This window comes from Scyliorhinus torazame, chromosome 16, assembly GCF_047496885.1.
Source record: "Scyliorhinus torazame isolate Kashiwa2021f chromosome 16, sScyTor2.1, whole genome shotgun sequence".
Taxonomy (NCBI): domain Eukaryota; kingdom Metazoa; phylum Chordata; class Chondrichthyes; order Carcharhiniformes; family Scyliorhinidae; genus Scyliorhinus; species Scyliorhinus torazame.
The window spans coordinates 78,398,043-78,411,984 of record NC_092722.1 but is presented as its reverse complement, the minus strand read 5'-3'; the positions used below and the strand labels follow the sequence as shown (position 1 = coordinate 78,411,984).

General features: G+C 54.3%; 1 protein-coding gene across 1 annotated transcript in view; it reads left to right on the top strand.

The window, feature by feature from the left end:
- LOC140392893 (tumor necrosis factor receptor superfamily member 3-like) overlaps positions 1-13,942 on the top strand; it is a 178,093-nt gene that overhangs the window by 127,837 nt on the left and 36,314 nt on the right. The window contains exons 2-4 of the mRNA XM_072478656.1: positions 2,312-2,417; positions 9,527-9,655; positions 13,459-13,623. Of these exons, the coding sequence (XP_072334757.1) occupies positions 2,312-2,417; positions 9,527-9,655; positions 13,459-13,623 (400 nt within the window). The remainder of the gene's footprint in view (positions 1-2,311; positions 2,418-9,526; positions 9,656-13,458; positions 13,624-13,942) is intronic.

The following is a 13,942-nucleotide window of genomic DNA, read 5'->3' as shown; positions in this document are numbered from 1 at the left end:
AGTGTGTGTGGAACCTGTACCCCAGTGAGAGTGAATGTGTGTGGAACCTGTACCCCAGTGAGAGTCAGTGTGTGTGGAACCCGTACCCCAGTGAGAGGCAGTGTGTGTGGAACCCGTACCCCAGTGAGAGTCAGTGTGTGTGGAACCCGTATCCCAGTGAGAGTCAGTGTGTTTGGAACCCATACCCCAGTGAGAGTCAGTGTCTGTGGAACCCGTAACCCAGTGAGAGTCAGTATGTGTGGAACCTGTACCCCAGTGAGAGTCAGTGTGTGTGGAACCTGGACCCCAGTGAGAGTCAGTGTGTGTGGAACCTGTACCCCAGTGAGAGTCAGTGTGTGTGGAACCCGTACCCCAGTGAGAGTAAGTGTGTGTGGAACCCGTGCCCCAGTGAGAGTCAGTGTGTGTGGAACCCATACCCCAGTGAGAGTCAGTGTGTGCGGAACCCGTATCCCAGTAAGAGTCAGTGTGTGTGGAACCCGTACCCCAGTTAGAGTCAGTGTGTGTGGAACCCGTACCTCAGTGAGAGTCAGTGTGTATGGAACCCGTACCCCAGTGAGAGTCAGTGTGTGTGGAACCTGTACCCCAGTGAGAGTCAGTGTGTGTGGAACCCCTACCCCAGTGAGAGTCAGTGCGTGTGGAACCTGTACCCCAGTGAGAGTCAATGTGTGTGGAACCCGTACCCCAGTGAGAGTCAGTGTGTGTGGAACCCGTACCCCAGTGAGAGTCAGTGTGTGTGGAACCCGTACCCCAGTGAGAGTCAATGTTTGTGGAACCAGTACCCCAGTGAGAGTCAGTGTGTGTGGAACCCGTTCCCCAGTGAGAGTCAGTGTGTGTGGAACCCGGACCCCAGTGAGAGTTAGTGTGTGTGGAACCTGTACCCCAGTGAGAGTCAGTGTGTGTGGAACCCGTACCCCAGTGAGAGTCAATGTGTGTGGAACCCGTACCCCAGTGAGAGTCAGTGCGTGTGTGGAATCGGTACCCCAGTGAGAGTCAGTGTGTGTGGAACCCGTACCCCAGTGAGAGTCAGTGTGTGTGGAACCCGTACCCCAGTGAGAGTCAGTGTGTGTGGAAGCCGTACCCAAGTGAGAATCGGTGTGTTATGGAACCCGTACCCCAGTGACTCAGTGTGTGTGTGGAACCGGTACCCCAGTGAGAAACAGTGTGTGGAACCCATACCCCAGTGAGAGTCAGTGTGTGTTGAATCCGTTCCCCAGTGAGAGTCAGTGTGTGTGGAACCTGTACCCCAGTGTGAGTCAGTGTGTGTGGAACACATTCCCGAGTGAGAGTCAGTGTGTGTGGAACCCATACCCCAGTGAGAGTCAGTGTGTGTGGGGCCCGTACCCCAGTGAGAGTCAGTATGTGTAGAATCCATATCCCAGTGAGTCAGTGTGTCATGAACCCCTACCCCAATGAGAGTGAGTGTGGGTGGTACCCGTACCTCAGTGAGAGGCAGTGTGTGTGGAACCTGTACCCCTGTGAGAGTCAGTGTGTGTGGAAACCGTATCCCCGTGAGAGTCAGAGTGTGTGGAACCCGTTCCCCAGTCAGAGTCACTGTGTGTGTGGAACCCGCACCCCAGTGAGAATCCGTGTGTGTGGAACCCGTACCCCAGTGAGAGTGAATGTGTGTGGAGCCTGTACCCCAGTGAGAGTCAGTGTGTGTGGAACCCGTACCCCATTGAGAGTCAGTGTGTGTGGAACCCGTACCCCAGTGAGAGTCAGTGTGTATGGAACCCGTACCACAGTGAGTGTCAGTGTGTGTGGAACCTGTACCCCAGTGAGAGTCAGTGTGTGTGGAACCTGTACCCCAGTGAGAGTCAGTGTGTGTGAAACCTGTACCCCATTGATAGTCAGTGTGTGTGGAACCCGTACCCCAGTGATAGTCAGTGTGTGTGGAACCCGTACCCCAGTGAGAGTCAGTGTGTGTGGAACCCGTATCCCAGTGAGAGTCAGTGTGTGTGGAACCTGTACCCCAGTGAGAGTCAGTGTGTGTGGAACCCATACCCCAGTCAGAGTCAGTGTGTGTGGAACCTGTACTCCAGTGAGAGTCAGTGTGTGTGGAACCCGTATCCCAGAGAGCGTCAGTTATCCCACTGAGGCAGTGTGTGTGAGACCCGCACCCCAGTGAGAGTCAGTGTGTGTGGAACCCGTATCCCAGTGAGAGTCAGTGTGTGTGGAACCTGTACCCCATTGAGAGTCAGTGTGTGAGGAACCCGTACCCCAGTGAGAGTCAGTGTGTGTGGAACCTGTAACCCAGTGTGAGTCATTGAGGTTTTAGTTGAGGGAATTCATTTTAAACGTCCTTTCTCTGCAGGTGATAGTGCCATCGATATCTAATGATCCTGTCAGCAAAGGGTGTTCTGCCCCAAATACAGATTATGAAAAATCAACGGAGCGCTGCTGTTCAAAGTGTCCCCCAGGTAGGAGCAATGGACCGCACTGTCAGAGGGTCAGTACTGAGGGAGGGCCGCACTGTCAGAGGGTCAGTACTGAGGGAGGGCCGCACTGTCAGAGGGTCAGTACTGAGGGAGCGCTGCACTGTCAGAGGGTCAGTACTGAGGGAGCGCTGCATTGTCAGAGGGTCAGTACTGAGGGAGGGCCGCACTGTCAGAGGGTCAGTACTGAGGGAGCGCTGCACTGTCAGAGGGTCAGTACTGAGGGAGTGCTGCACTGTCAGAGGGTCAGTACAGAGGGCGTGCTGCACTGTCAGAGGGTTAGTACTGAGGGAGTCCTGCACTGTCAGAGGGTCAGTACTGAAGGAGCGTCGCACTGTCAGAGCATCAGTACTGAGGGAGTGCCGCACTGTCAGAGGGTCAGTACTGAGGGAGTGCCGCACTATCAGAGGGTCAGTACTGAAGGAGCATCGCACTGTCAGAGGGTCAGTACTGAGGGAGTGCCGCACTGTCAGAGGGTCAGTACTGAGGGAGTGCTTCACTGTCAGAGGGTCAGTACTGAGGGAGTGCTGCACTGTCAGAGGGTCAGTACTGAGGGAGTGCTGCACTGTCAGAGGGTCAGTACTGAGGGATCGCCGCATTGTCAGAGGGTCAGTGCTGAGGGAGAGCCGCATTGTCAGAGGGTCAGTGCTGAGGGAGTGCTGCACTGTCAGAGGGTCAGTACTGAGGGAGCGCTGCACTGTCAGAGGGTCAGTGCTGAGGGAGAGCTGCATTGTCAGAGGGTCAGTGCTGAGGGAGTGCCGCACTGTCAGAGGGTCAGTACTGAGGGAGTGCTGCACTGTCAGAGGGTCAGTACTGAGGGAGTGCTGCACTGTCAGAGGGTCAGTACTGAGGGAGTGCTGCACTGTCAGAGGGTCAGTACTGAGGGATCGCCGCATTGGCAGAGGGTCAGTGCTGAGCGATTGCTGCACTGTCAGAGGGTCGGTGCTGAGGGAGCGCTGCACTGTCAGAGGGTCAGTACTGAGGGAGCGCTGCATTGTCAGAGGGTCAGTACTGAGGGATCGCCGCATTGTCAGAGTGTCAGTGCTGAGGGAGTGCTGCACTGTCAGAGGGTCAGTACTGAGGGAGTGCTGCATTGTCAGAAGGTCAGTACTGAGGGAGTGCTGCACTGTTGGAGGGTCAGTGCTGAGGGAGTGCTGCACTGTCAGAGGGTCAGTACTGAGGGAGTGCTGCACTGTCAGAGGGTCAGTACTGAGGGAACGCTGCACTGTCAGAGGGTCAGTACTGAGGGAGCGCTGCATTGTCAGAAGTTCAGTACTGAGGGAGCGCTGCACTGTTGGAGGGTCAGTTCTGAGGGAGTGCCACATCTGTTGTTGGGCCAGTACTGAGGGAGTGCTGAAGTATTGGATGGTCAGTACGGAGGGAGCACAGCATTTTCGGAGGGTCAGGGTTATAGAGAAAGGACAAACTGTGGAGCAGAGTTACATAGAGAGTTGACACATTTGGGAACAGAGGCATACAAAGAGAGGACACACTGCGTAATAGAGGGATAGAGAGGGAGGACACACTGTTGAACAGAGAGATAGAGATGGAGGACATACTGGAGAACAGAGGGATCTCGAGAGAGACACACACTGGGGAACAGAGGGATTATAGAGAGAAGACACACTGGGATCAGAGGGTTATGGAGAGAGTATGTGGATTGTATTTTTCCCTCAAACAAAACTGTGGCAAACGCTGCTGTCCTCAGTCATTATCAGGTTTACCTTTTGGGATTGTGCATTGTGCAGGTTGGAAGCCTCATTTACTTAATGAGAACAGTGATCACCCTTCAGAGAAATTAATACATCAAAGACTGCGAGAAAGAGGAAAGATGAAAAGCGACAGACGCAGAGAGAGAGAGGAACAGAGGGGGAGATAGAGAGAGGGAGGACACAGAGAGCGAAACAGAGCGACAGATCCGATAGAGGAAAACAGTGAGACGGGAAAAAAGAGAGTGTCACAGATCGACAGAGACAGAGATGGAGAGAGCAAAAGAGTGAGACAGATAGACAGGGAGAGAGGTTGACAGAGAACGGGGCAGAGAGAGAGATACAGAGAAAGAGAGACAGAAAGAGTGATAAAGAGAGAGAGGGACTGAGGAAGAAATATAGAGAGTGAGAGGCGGTCAGAGAGAGTGAGAGGAAGACAGAGAGTGAAAGAAATACTGAGAGAGAAAAAAAGAGAGCAGACAGAGAGAGGGGGACAGCGATAGACAGAGAGAAATAGAGAGAGAGAGAAAGATGTTTACCGTATTAACGTGCTGGGTTTCCTGTGTGGTCAAACACAACGGCAGCAGTTTTGCTAACCATGTCACTTTTGTACCTGAGAGCCGAGTTAGACGTATTGTTGACAGTGATCCTGCATAGTCAGCTACCCACATCCTCTCGTGAATACAAGCTGCAGAAAAAGCACTTCAAACAGTGAACATGCAGAGTGTTACAGATAGAGAGAGAGCTGATTCCGCACTGTCAAAGGGTCAGTACTGAGGGGTTGCGACAGTCAGGGTCAGTACTGAGGGAGTGCCACACTGTCGGAGGGTCAGTACTGAGGGAGTGCCGCACTGTCGGAGGGTAAGTGCTGAGGGTGTGCTGCACTGTCGGAGGGTAAGTGCTGAGGGAGTGCTGCACTGTCGGAGGGTCAGTACTGAGGGAGAGCTGCACTGTCCGAGGGTCAGTACTGAGGAAGTGCAGCACTGACAGAGAGTCAGTACTGAGGGAGTGCCACACTGTCCGAGGGTCAGTACTGAGGGAGCAACGCACTGTCAGAGGGTCATTCCTCAGAGAGCGCTGCACTGTCGGAGGGCCAGTACTGTGGGAGCACCGCACTGTCAGAGGGTCAGTATTGAGGGTGTGCCGCACTGCCAGGGGATCAGTACTGAGGGAGTGGAGGGAGCACCGCACTGTTGGAGGGTCAGCACTGAGGGAGCACCGCTCTGACAGAGGGTCAGCACTGAGGTAGTGCCACACTGTTGGAGGGTCAGTACTAAGGGAGTGCCACATCGTTGGATAGTCAGTACGGAGGGAGTGTCGCATTGTTCGAGGGTCAGTACTGAAGGAGCGCCGCACTGTCAGATGGTCAGTACTATGGGAGTGCTGCACTGTCAGAGGGTCAGTACTGAAGGAGTGCTGCATTGTCAGAGGGTCAGTACTGGGGCCGTTGCACTGTCGGATGTCAGTACCGAGGGAGCGCCGCACTGACGGAGGGTCGATACAGAGGGAGTGCCGCACTGTTGCAGCGGCAGCACTGAGGAAGTGCTGCACTCTCGGAGGGTCAGTACTGAGGGAATGCTGCAATGTTGGAGGGTCTGTACTGAGGGAGTGCAGCAATGTCGGAGTGTCAGTATTGTGGGTGTGCCGCACTGTCAGGGGGTCAGTACTGAGGGAGTGCTGCACTGTCAGAGTGTCAGTACTGTGGTAGTCCCATACTGTCAGAGGGTCAGTACTGAAGGAGCGCTGCACTGTCAGAGGGTCAGTACTGAAGGAGCGCCGCACTGTCAGAGGGTCAGTACCGAGGGAGTGTTACATTGTCGAAGTGCCACACTGGCGGAGGATCAGTCCTGAGGGAGTGCTGCTTGACAGAGGGTCAGTATTGAGTGTGCACCGAACTGTCTGAGGGTTAGTACTGACAGAGCACCGCACTCTCAGAGGGTCAGTACTGAGGGAGCGTTCGACTGTTGGAGGGTCAGTCCAGAGGGAGAGCCGCACTATCACAGGGTCAGTACTGAGGGAGCGCCGCACTCTCAGAGGGTCAGTACTGAGGGAGCGTTGCACTGTCGGAGAGTCAGTACTGAGGGAGTGCTGCACTGTCAGAGGGTCAGTACTGAGGGAGTGCTGCACAGTCGGAGGGCCAGTACTGTGGGAGCACCGCACTGTCAGAGGGTCAGTATTGAGGGTGTGCCGCACTACCAGGGGGTCAGTACTGAGGGAGTGGAGGGAGCACCGCACTGTTGGAGGGTCAGCACTGAGGGAGCGCCGCTCTGACAGAGGGTCAGCACTGAGGTAGTGCCACACTGTTGGAGGGTCAGTACTAAGAGAGTGCCACATCGTTGGATAGTCAGTACGGAGGGAGTGTCGCATTGTTCGAGGGTCAGTACTGAAGGAACGCCACACTGTCAGATGGTCAGTACTGTGGGAGTGCTGCACTGTCAGAGGGTCAGTACTGAAGGAGCGCCGCATTGTCAGAGGGTCAGTACTGGGGCCGTTGCACTGTCGGACTTCAGTACAGAGGGAGCGCCGCACTGACGGAGGGTCGATACAGAGCGAGTGCCGCACTGTTGCAGCGTTAGCACTGAGGGAGTGCTGCACTCCAGGAGGGTCAGTACTGAGGGAGTTCTGCACTCTCGGAGGGTCAGTACTGAGGGAATGCTGCAATGTTGGAGGGTCTGTACTGAGGGAGTGCAGCACTGTCGGAGTGTCAGTATTGTGGGTGTGCCGCACTGTCAGGGGGTCAGTACTGAGGGAGTGCTGCACTGTCAGAGGGTCAGCACTGAGGGAGCGCCGCTCTGACAGAGGGTCAGCACTGAGGTAGTGCCGCACTGTTGGAGGGTCAGTATTGTGGGTGTGCCGCACTGTCAGGGGGTCAGTACTGAGGGAGTGCTGCACTGTCAGAGTGTCAGTACTGTGGTAGTCCCGTACTGTCAGAGGGTCAGTACTGAAGGAGCGCCGCACTGTCAGAGGGTCAGTACTGAGGAAGTGTTGCACACTGTCGGAGGATCAGTCCTGAAGGAGTGCTGCTTGACAGATAGTCAGTATTGAGTGTGCACCGAACTGTCCGAGGGTTAGTACTGACAGAACACCGGACTCTCAGAGGGTCAGTACTGAGGGAGCGTTGTACTGTTGGAGGGTCAGTACAGAGGGAGAGCCACACTGTCGGAGGGTCAGCAGTGAAGGAGTGCCGCACTCTCAGAGTGTCAGTGTGAGGGAGCGTTGCACTGTCGGAGAGTCAGTACTGCAGGATCGCCGCACTGTCAGAGGGTCAGTACTGAGGGAGCGTTGCACTGTCGGAGAGTCAGTACTGAGGGAGCGCTGCACTGTCAGAGGGTCAGTACTGAGCGAGTGCTGCACTGTCGGAGGGTCAGTACTGAGGGAGTACTGCACTGTTGGTGGTCAGTACTGAGGGAGTTGCATTCTCGGAGGGTCAGTACTGAGGGAGTGCCGCACTGTCAGAGGGTCAGTACTGAGGGAGTACTGCACTGTTGGTGGTCAGTACTGAGGGTGCTGCACTGTTGGATGGTCAGTACTGAGGGAGTTGCATTGTCGGAGGGTCAGTACTGAGGGAGTGCTGCACTGTCGGAGGGTCAGTACTGAGGGAGTACTGCACTGTCAGAGGGTCAGTACTGAGGGAGTGCTGCACTGTCGGAGGGTCAGTACTGAGGGAGTACTGCACTGTTGGTGGTCAGTACTGAGGGTGCTGCACTGTTGGATGGTCAGTACCGAGGGAGCGTTGCATTGTCGGAGGGTCAGTGCTGAGGGAGTGCTGCACTGTCAGAGGGTCAGTGCTGAGGGAGTGCTGCACTGTCGGAGGGTCAGTACTGAGGGAGTGCTGCACTGTTGAATGATCAGTACAGAGGGAGCATTGCACTGTCAGAGGGGCAGTACTGAGGGAGTGGTGCACTGTCAGAGGGGCAGTACTGAGGGAGTGCTGCAATGTCGGAGGGTCAGTACTGAGCGAGTGCTGCACTGTTGGTGGTCAGTACTGTGGGAGTTGCATTCTCGGAGGGTCAGTACTGAGGGAGTGCGGCACTGTCAGAGGGTCAGTACTGAGGGAGTACTGCACTGTTGGTGGTCAGTACTGAGGGTGCTGCACTGTTGGATGGTCAGTACTGAGGGAGTTGCATTGTCGGAGGGTCAGTACTGAGGGAGTGCTGCACTGTCGGATGGTCAGTACTGAGGGAGTACTGCACTGTCAGAGGGTCAGTACTGAGGGAGTGCTGCACTGTCGGAGGGTCAGTACTGAGGGAGTACTGCACTGTTGGTGGTCAGTACTGAGGGTGCTGCACTGTTGGATGGTCAGTACCGAGGGAGCGTTGCATTGTCGGAGGGTCAGCGCTGAGTGAGTGCTGCACTGTCAGAGGGTCAGTGCTGAGGGAGTGCTGCACTGTCGGAGGGTCAGTACTGAGGGAGTGCTGCACTGTTGAATGATCAGTACAGAGGGAGCATTGCAATGTCAGAGGGGCTGTACTGAGGGAGCGCTGCACTGTCAGAGGGGCAGTACTGAGGGAGTGCTGCAATGTCGGAGGGTCAGTACTGAGCGAGTGCTGCAATGTCAGAGGGTCAGTACTGAGCGAGTGCTGCACTGTCAGAGGGTCAGTACTGAGGGAGTGCCGCACTGTCACAGAGTCAGTACTGAGGGAGTGCTGCACTGTCGGAGGGTCAGTACTGAGGGAGTACTGCACTGTTGGTGGTCAGTACTGAGGGAGTTGCATTCTCGGAGGGTCAGTACTGAGGGAGTGCTGCACTGTCAGAGGGTTAGTACTGAGGGAGTACTGCACTGTTGGTGGTCAGTACTGAGGGTGCTGCACTGTTGGATGGTCAGTACTGAGGAAGTTGCATTGTCGGAGGGTCAGTACTGAGGGAGTGCTGCACTGTCGGAGGGTCAGTACTGAGGGGGTACTGCACTGTCAGAGGGTCAGTACTGAGGGAGTGCTGCACTGTCGGAGGGTCAGTACTGAGGGTGTACTGCACTGTTGGTGGTCAGTACTGAGGGTGCTGCACTGTTGGATGGTCAGTACCGAGGGAGCGTTGCATTGTCGGAGGGTCAGTGATGAGGGAGTGCTGCACTGTCAGAGGGTCAGTGCTGAGGGAGTGCTGCACTGTCGGAGGGTCAGTACTGAGGGAGTGCCGCACTGTCGGAGGGTCAGTACTGAGGGAGTGCTGCACTGTTGAATGATCAGTACAGAGGGAGCATTGCACTGTCAGAGGGGCAGTACTGAGGGAGCACTGCACTGTCAGAGGGGCAGTACTGAGGGAGTGCTGCAATCTCGGAGGGTCAGTACTGACAGAGCACCGCACTGTTGGAGGGTCAATTCTGAGTGTTGCACTGTCGGATGTGGGTGTTCTTTTTGAGGTGATGTGATTCTTTTACTCTCTCCTTAGGTACATTCAAGGTGAAGTCCTGTTCGAATGACCAGGACACTCAATGTGAGTTATGTCGTCCTGGATCCTACACTGAAGTCTGGAACTTTATTAGTGGATGTCTCTCCTGCCGAGGGCTTTGCAAAGCAGGTCAGGGGAGCCTCAACTTTATTCCAACATCACTCCCTCACTCCAACATCACTCCCTCACTCCAACATCACTCCATCACTCCAACATCACTCCGTTCTCACTCAAAATTACTCCCTCACTCCTCCTCACTCCAACATCACTCCAACATCACACCTGCACTTGAACATCACTCCTCTCTCTTAACTTCACTCCCTCACTCCAACACCACTCTTGCACTCCAACCTCACTCAAAATCACTCCCTCATTTCAACATCACTCCCTCAGTCCAACCTCACTCCCTCACTCAAAATTTCTCCCTCACTCCTCCATCACTCAACATCACTCCCTCTCTCCAACCTCACTTAGCATCACCCCCTCAGTGCAATCTCATTCACATCTCACACCCTCGCTGCAACATCACTCTCACTCCAACATCAATCCCTCCCCAACATCACTCCCTCACTCCAACCTCACTCAAATCTCACTCCCTCATTCCAATCTCACTTCCTCACTCCTTTCTCACTCCAACATCATTCCCTCACTCCAACCTCACTCCCCCATTCCAATCTCACTCCCTCACTTTAATCTCACTCAGCATCACCCAACCTTACTCAAACATCATTCCTTCAGTCCTCCCTCACTCTAACATCATTCCCTCAAACATCACTCCCTCACTCCAACCTCACTCAAATCTCATTCCCTCACTCCAACCTCACTCAGCATCACACCCTCAGTACAATCTCATTCACATCTCACTCCTCGCTGCAACATCACTCTCACTCCAACATCAATCCCCCCCAACATCCCTCCCTCACTCCAACCTCACTCAAATCTGACTCCAACCTCACTCCCTCACTTTAATCTCACTCAGCATCACCCCAACCTTACTCAAACATCATTCCTTCAGTCCTCCCTCACTCTAACATCACTCCCTCAAACATCACTCCTTCACTAAAACCTCACTCAAACCTCACTCCCTAAATTTTACTCCATCACTCAAATTTAATTCCCTCACCCAATCTCACTCCCTCACTGCAACATCACTCAATCGCACTCCCCCAGTCCAATCTCACTCAATCTCAGTCCCTCACTCGAACTTCACTCCCTCACTCCAAGTTCACTCCCTCACTCCAAGCTAACTCGGGGCGGGATTCTCCGACCCGCCGCTGGGTCGGAGAATCGCCAGGGGGGGGCGGCATGAGTCCCGCCCCCGCCGGCCGCCGAATTCTCCGGCACCAGAGATTCGGCGGGGGCGGGAATCGCGCCGCGCCGGTCGGCGGGCACCCCCGGCGATTCTCCGGCCCGTGATGGGCTGAAGTCCCGCTGCTGCTATGCCGGTCTAACCGGCGTGAATTGAACCCGGTCCCTTACCGGCGGGACCTGGCGGCAGGAGCGGGCTCCGGGGTCCTTGGGGGGGGGGGGGGCGATCTGGCCCCGGGCGGTGCCCCCACGGTGGCCTGGCCCACGATTGGGGCCCACCGATCCGCGGGCGGGCCTGTGCCGTGGGGGCAGTCTTTTACTACGCGTCAGCCGTGTAGGTCTCCGCGATGGCAGACGCGTAGGTGACCCCCCCCCCCGCGTATCCGCGGGGATGACGTCAGCAGCCGCTGACGCTCCCGCGCATGCGCCTTCGGCCCAAGCTGGCATGGCGCCAAAGGCCTTCCACCGGCGGGGCGCCAACCACTCCAGGGCGGGCCTAGCCCCTAAAGGTGCGGTTTCCGCCGGAGTGGTTCACGCCACTCCATCCCGCCGGGACCCCCCGCCCCGCCGGGTAGGGGAGAATCCCGCCCAACTCAAATCTCATTTAACATCACTCTGTCCCTCAAACCTCACTCCCTTGCTCAAATGTCATTCCCTACCTCCACCCTCATTTAAATCTCACTCCAACCTCACACCCTCACTCCACCTCATCACCTCCTCACTCCAACCTCACTTCTTCCCTACAACACCACTCAATCGCACTCCCTCACTCCAACCTCACTCCATTTCACTCTATCACTCAAAGTTCACTCCCTCACTCATACTTCAATCCCTCGCTCGAACCTCACACAAAACTCACTCCAACCTCACCCCAATATCAGTCAAATTTCACCCCCACACTCCAACCCCTCACTCAATCTCACTCCCTCACTAAAACCTCACTCAATCTATCTCCCTCACTCAAACTTCACTTTGCTCAAAACAAACTCACTCCAACCACACTCAATAGCATTCCCCCACTCAATCTCACACTCCACTCCAAACTCACTCCATCACTCCAAACTCACTCAACGTCATTCAAACCTCATTCAAACTTCACTCCCTCACTCAAACCTCACTCCCACAATCCAAGCTCGCTCAACACCACTCCAACCCCATTTACATTCACTCCCTCACTCCTACAACACCCAACCTCACTGAGACCTTACTCAATATCACCAACTTCACTCAAACTTCTCTCCCTCACTACAATCTCACTCAATCGCATTCCCTCACTCAAACCTCACTCCCACACTCCAACCTCACTGCAACTTATCTCAAACTTCATTCCCTCACTCCAATCTCATTCCTCATTCCAAACTCGCTCCACACCACTCCACCCCATTCACATTCACTCCCTCACTCAAACCTCACTCCCACACTTTAACCTCACTCAACATCACTGCAACTTAGCTCAAACTTCATTCCCTCAGTACAATCTCATTCCTCACTCCAACCTCACTCAACATCACTCCAATCTTACTCAACCTCACTCCCTAACTCCACCCTCACACCCTCACTCCAAAATCACTGAATCTCACACCCTCACTCAAACTTCACCCCATCACTCCAACCGCACTCAACATCACTCCTCCCTCACTCAAACTTCTTTCCCTCACTACAATCTCACTCCAACACCACTCAATCTCACTCCCTCACTCAAACCTCATCCCTTCACTCCAACACTCAACATCACTCCAGCCTCACTCAAACTTCACTCTCTCACGACAGCGGCACTCCCTCTATCCAGCCTCATGCAAACCTCTCTCCCTCGCTCCAACCACACTCCAACCTCACTACGACTTCCCCCACTCCAACCTCAGTTCCTTATTCAAACCTCACTCCCTCAATCCAACGTCACTCAAAACTCACTTCCTCACTCAACCTTAATCCAACCTCACTCAAACTCACTCCAACCTCACTCCCTCACTCAATATCACTACTTCATGCAACCTCACTCACTCACTCGAACCTCATTCAACCTCACTCCGACTTCACTTCCTCACTCAGCCACACTCCCTCCTCACTCCAACCTCGACTTAACTTCACTCGATCTCAGTCATCTCACTCAACCTAAATTCAATCTCACTCAATCTTAATCCCTATCAACTAACTTTAGCCCCCGCACCCTAAACTGTAAACCTGAAACATAATCTTAACCCTAACACCCTCAGCATATCCCCCAATGCCTAAACCCTGACCCTAACTCGCTCACACAATCCCCTAACCCACCAATGCCTAATCCTAATCACTAATCTGTAGCATTGACCCCTAACCCTAATGGTAACCCCTAACCCTAATCCTTAACCCCCTAATCCCCTAGATCTAACCCTAACACTAATACCCAACCTGAACTCTAACCCCAAATCCTAACACCGACTCCCTAACCCTACACCTACCCCCTAATCCCTACCCTCAACCCCTAACCCTAAAATCTATTCTGTAAAATTGACCCCTAACCCCAAACTGTAACCTCCAAGACTTAACCCTAACACTAAGCCCTAATCTGAACTCTAACCCTCGACCCCGTAACCCTAACCCCCGAACTCCAAAGGAGTTCACTCTCTTTTCTCACTGTTTTACAGAGCTGGGACTTATTCAGCTCCAGGAATGCACAGCCACGACCAAGCGAAAATGTGTGTGTGGCCCCGGGACGTACTGCAAATCAAAAGTGGATGAGAGTGACACCACGTGTAGTCACTGTGTGCAACACAGCTCCTGTCCCCCAGGTCAGGGGGTCAGAATATCAGGTAGCGACTCCTTTTTAAAATATTTTTATTGCAAGCACTTAACAATCTACACAGAATATCAACCCAATAAACAACCACAACCCCGCACCAATGCCTCACGGCACCAAGGTCCCAGGTTCGATCCCGGCCCTGGGTCACTGTCCGTGTGGAGTTTGCACATTCTCCCCGTGTCTGCCTGGGTCTCACCCCCACAACCCAAAGATGTGCAGGGTAGGTGGATTGGCCACACTAAATTGCCCCTTAATTGGAAAAAAATGAATTGGGTACTCTAAATTTAAAAAAAATAACCAAAGCTCTTCAACCCCCCCTGACACCAACA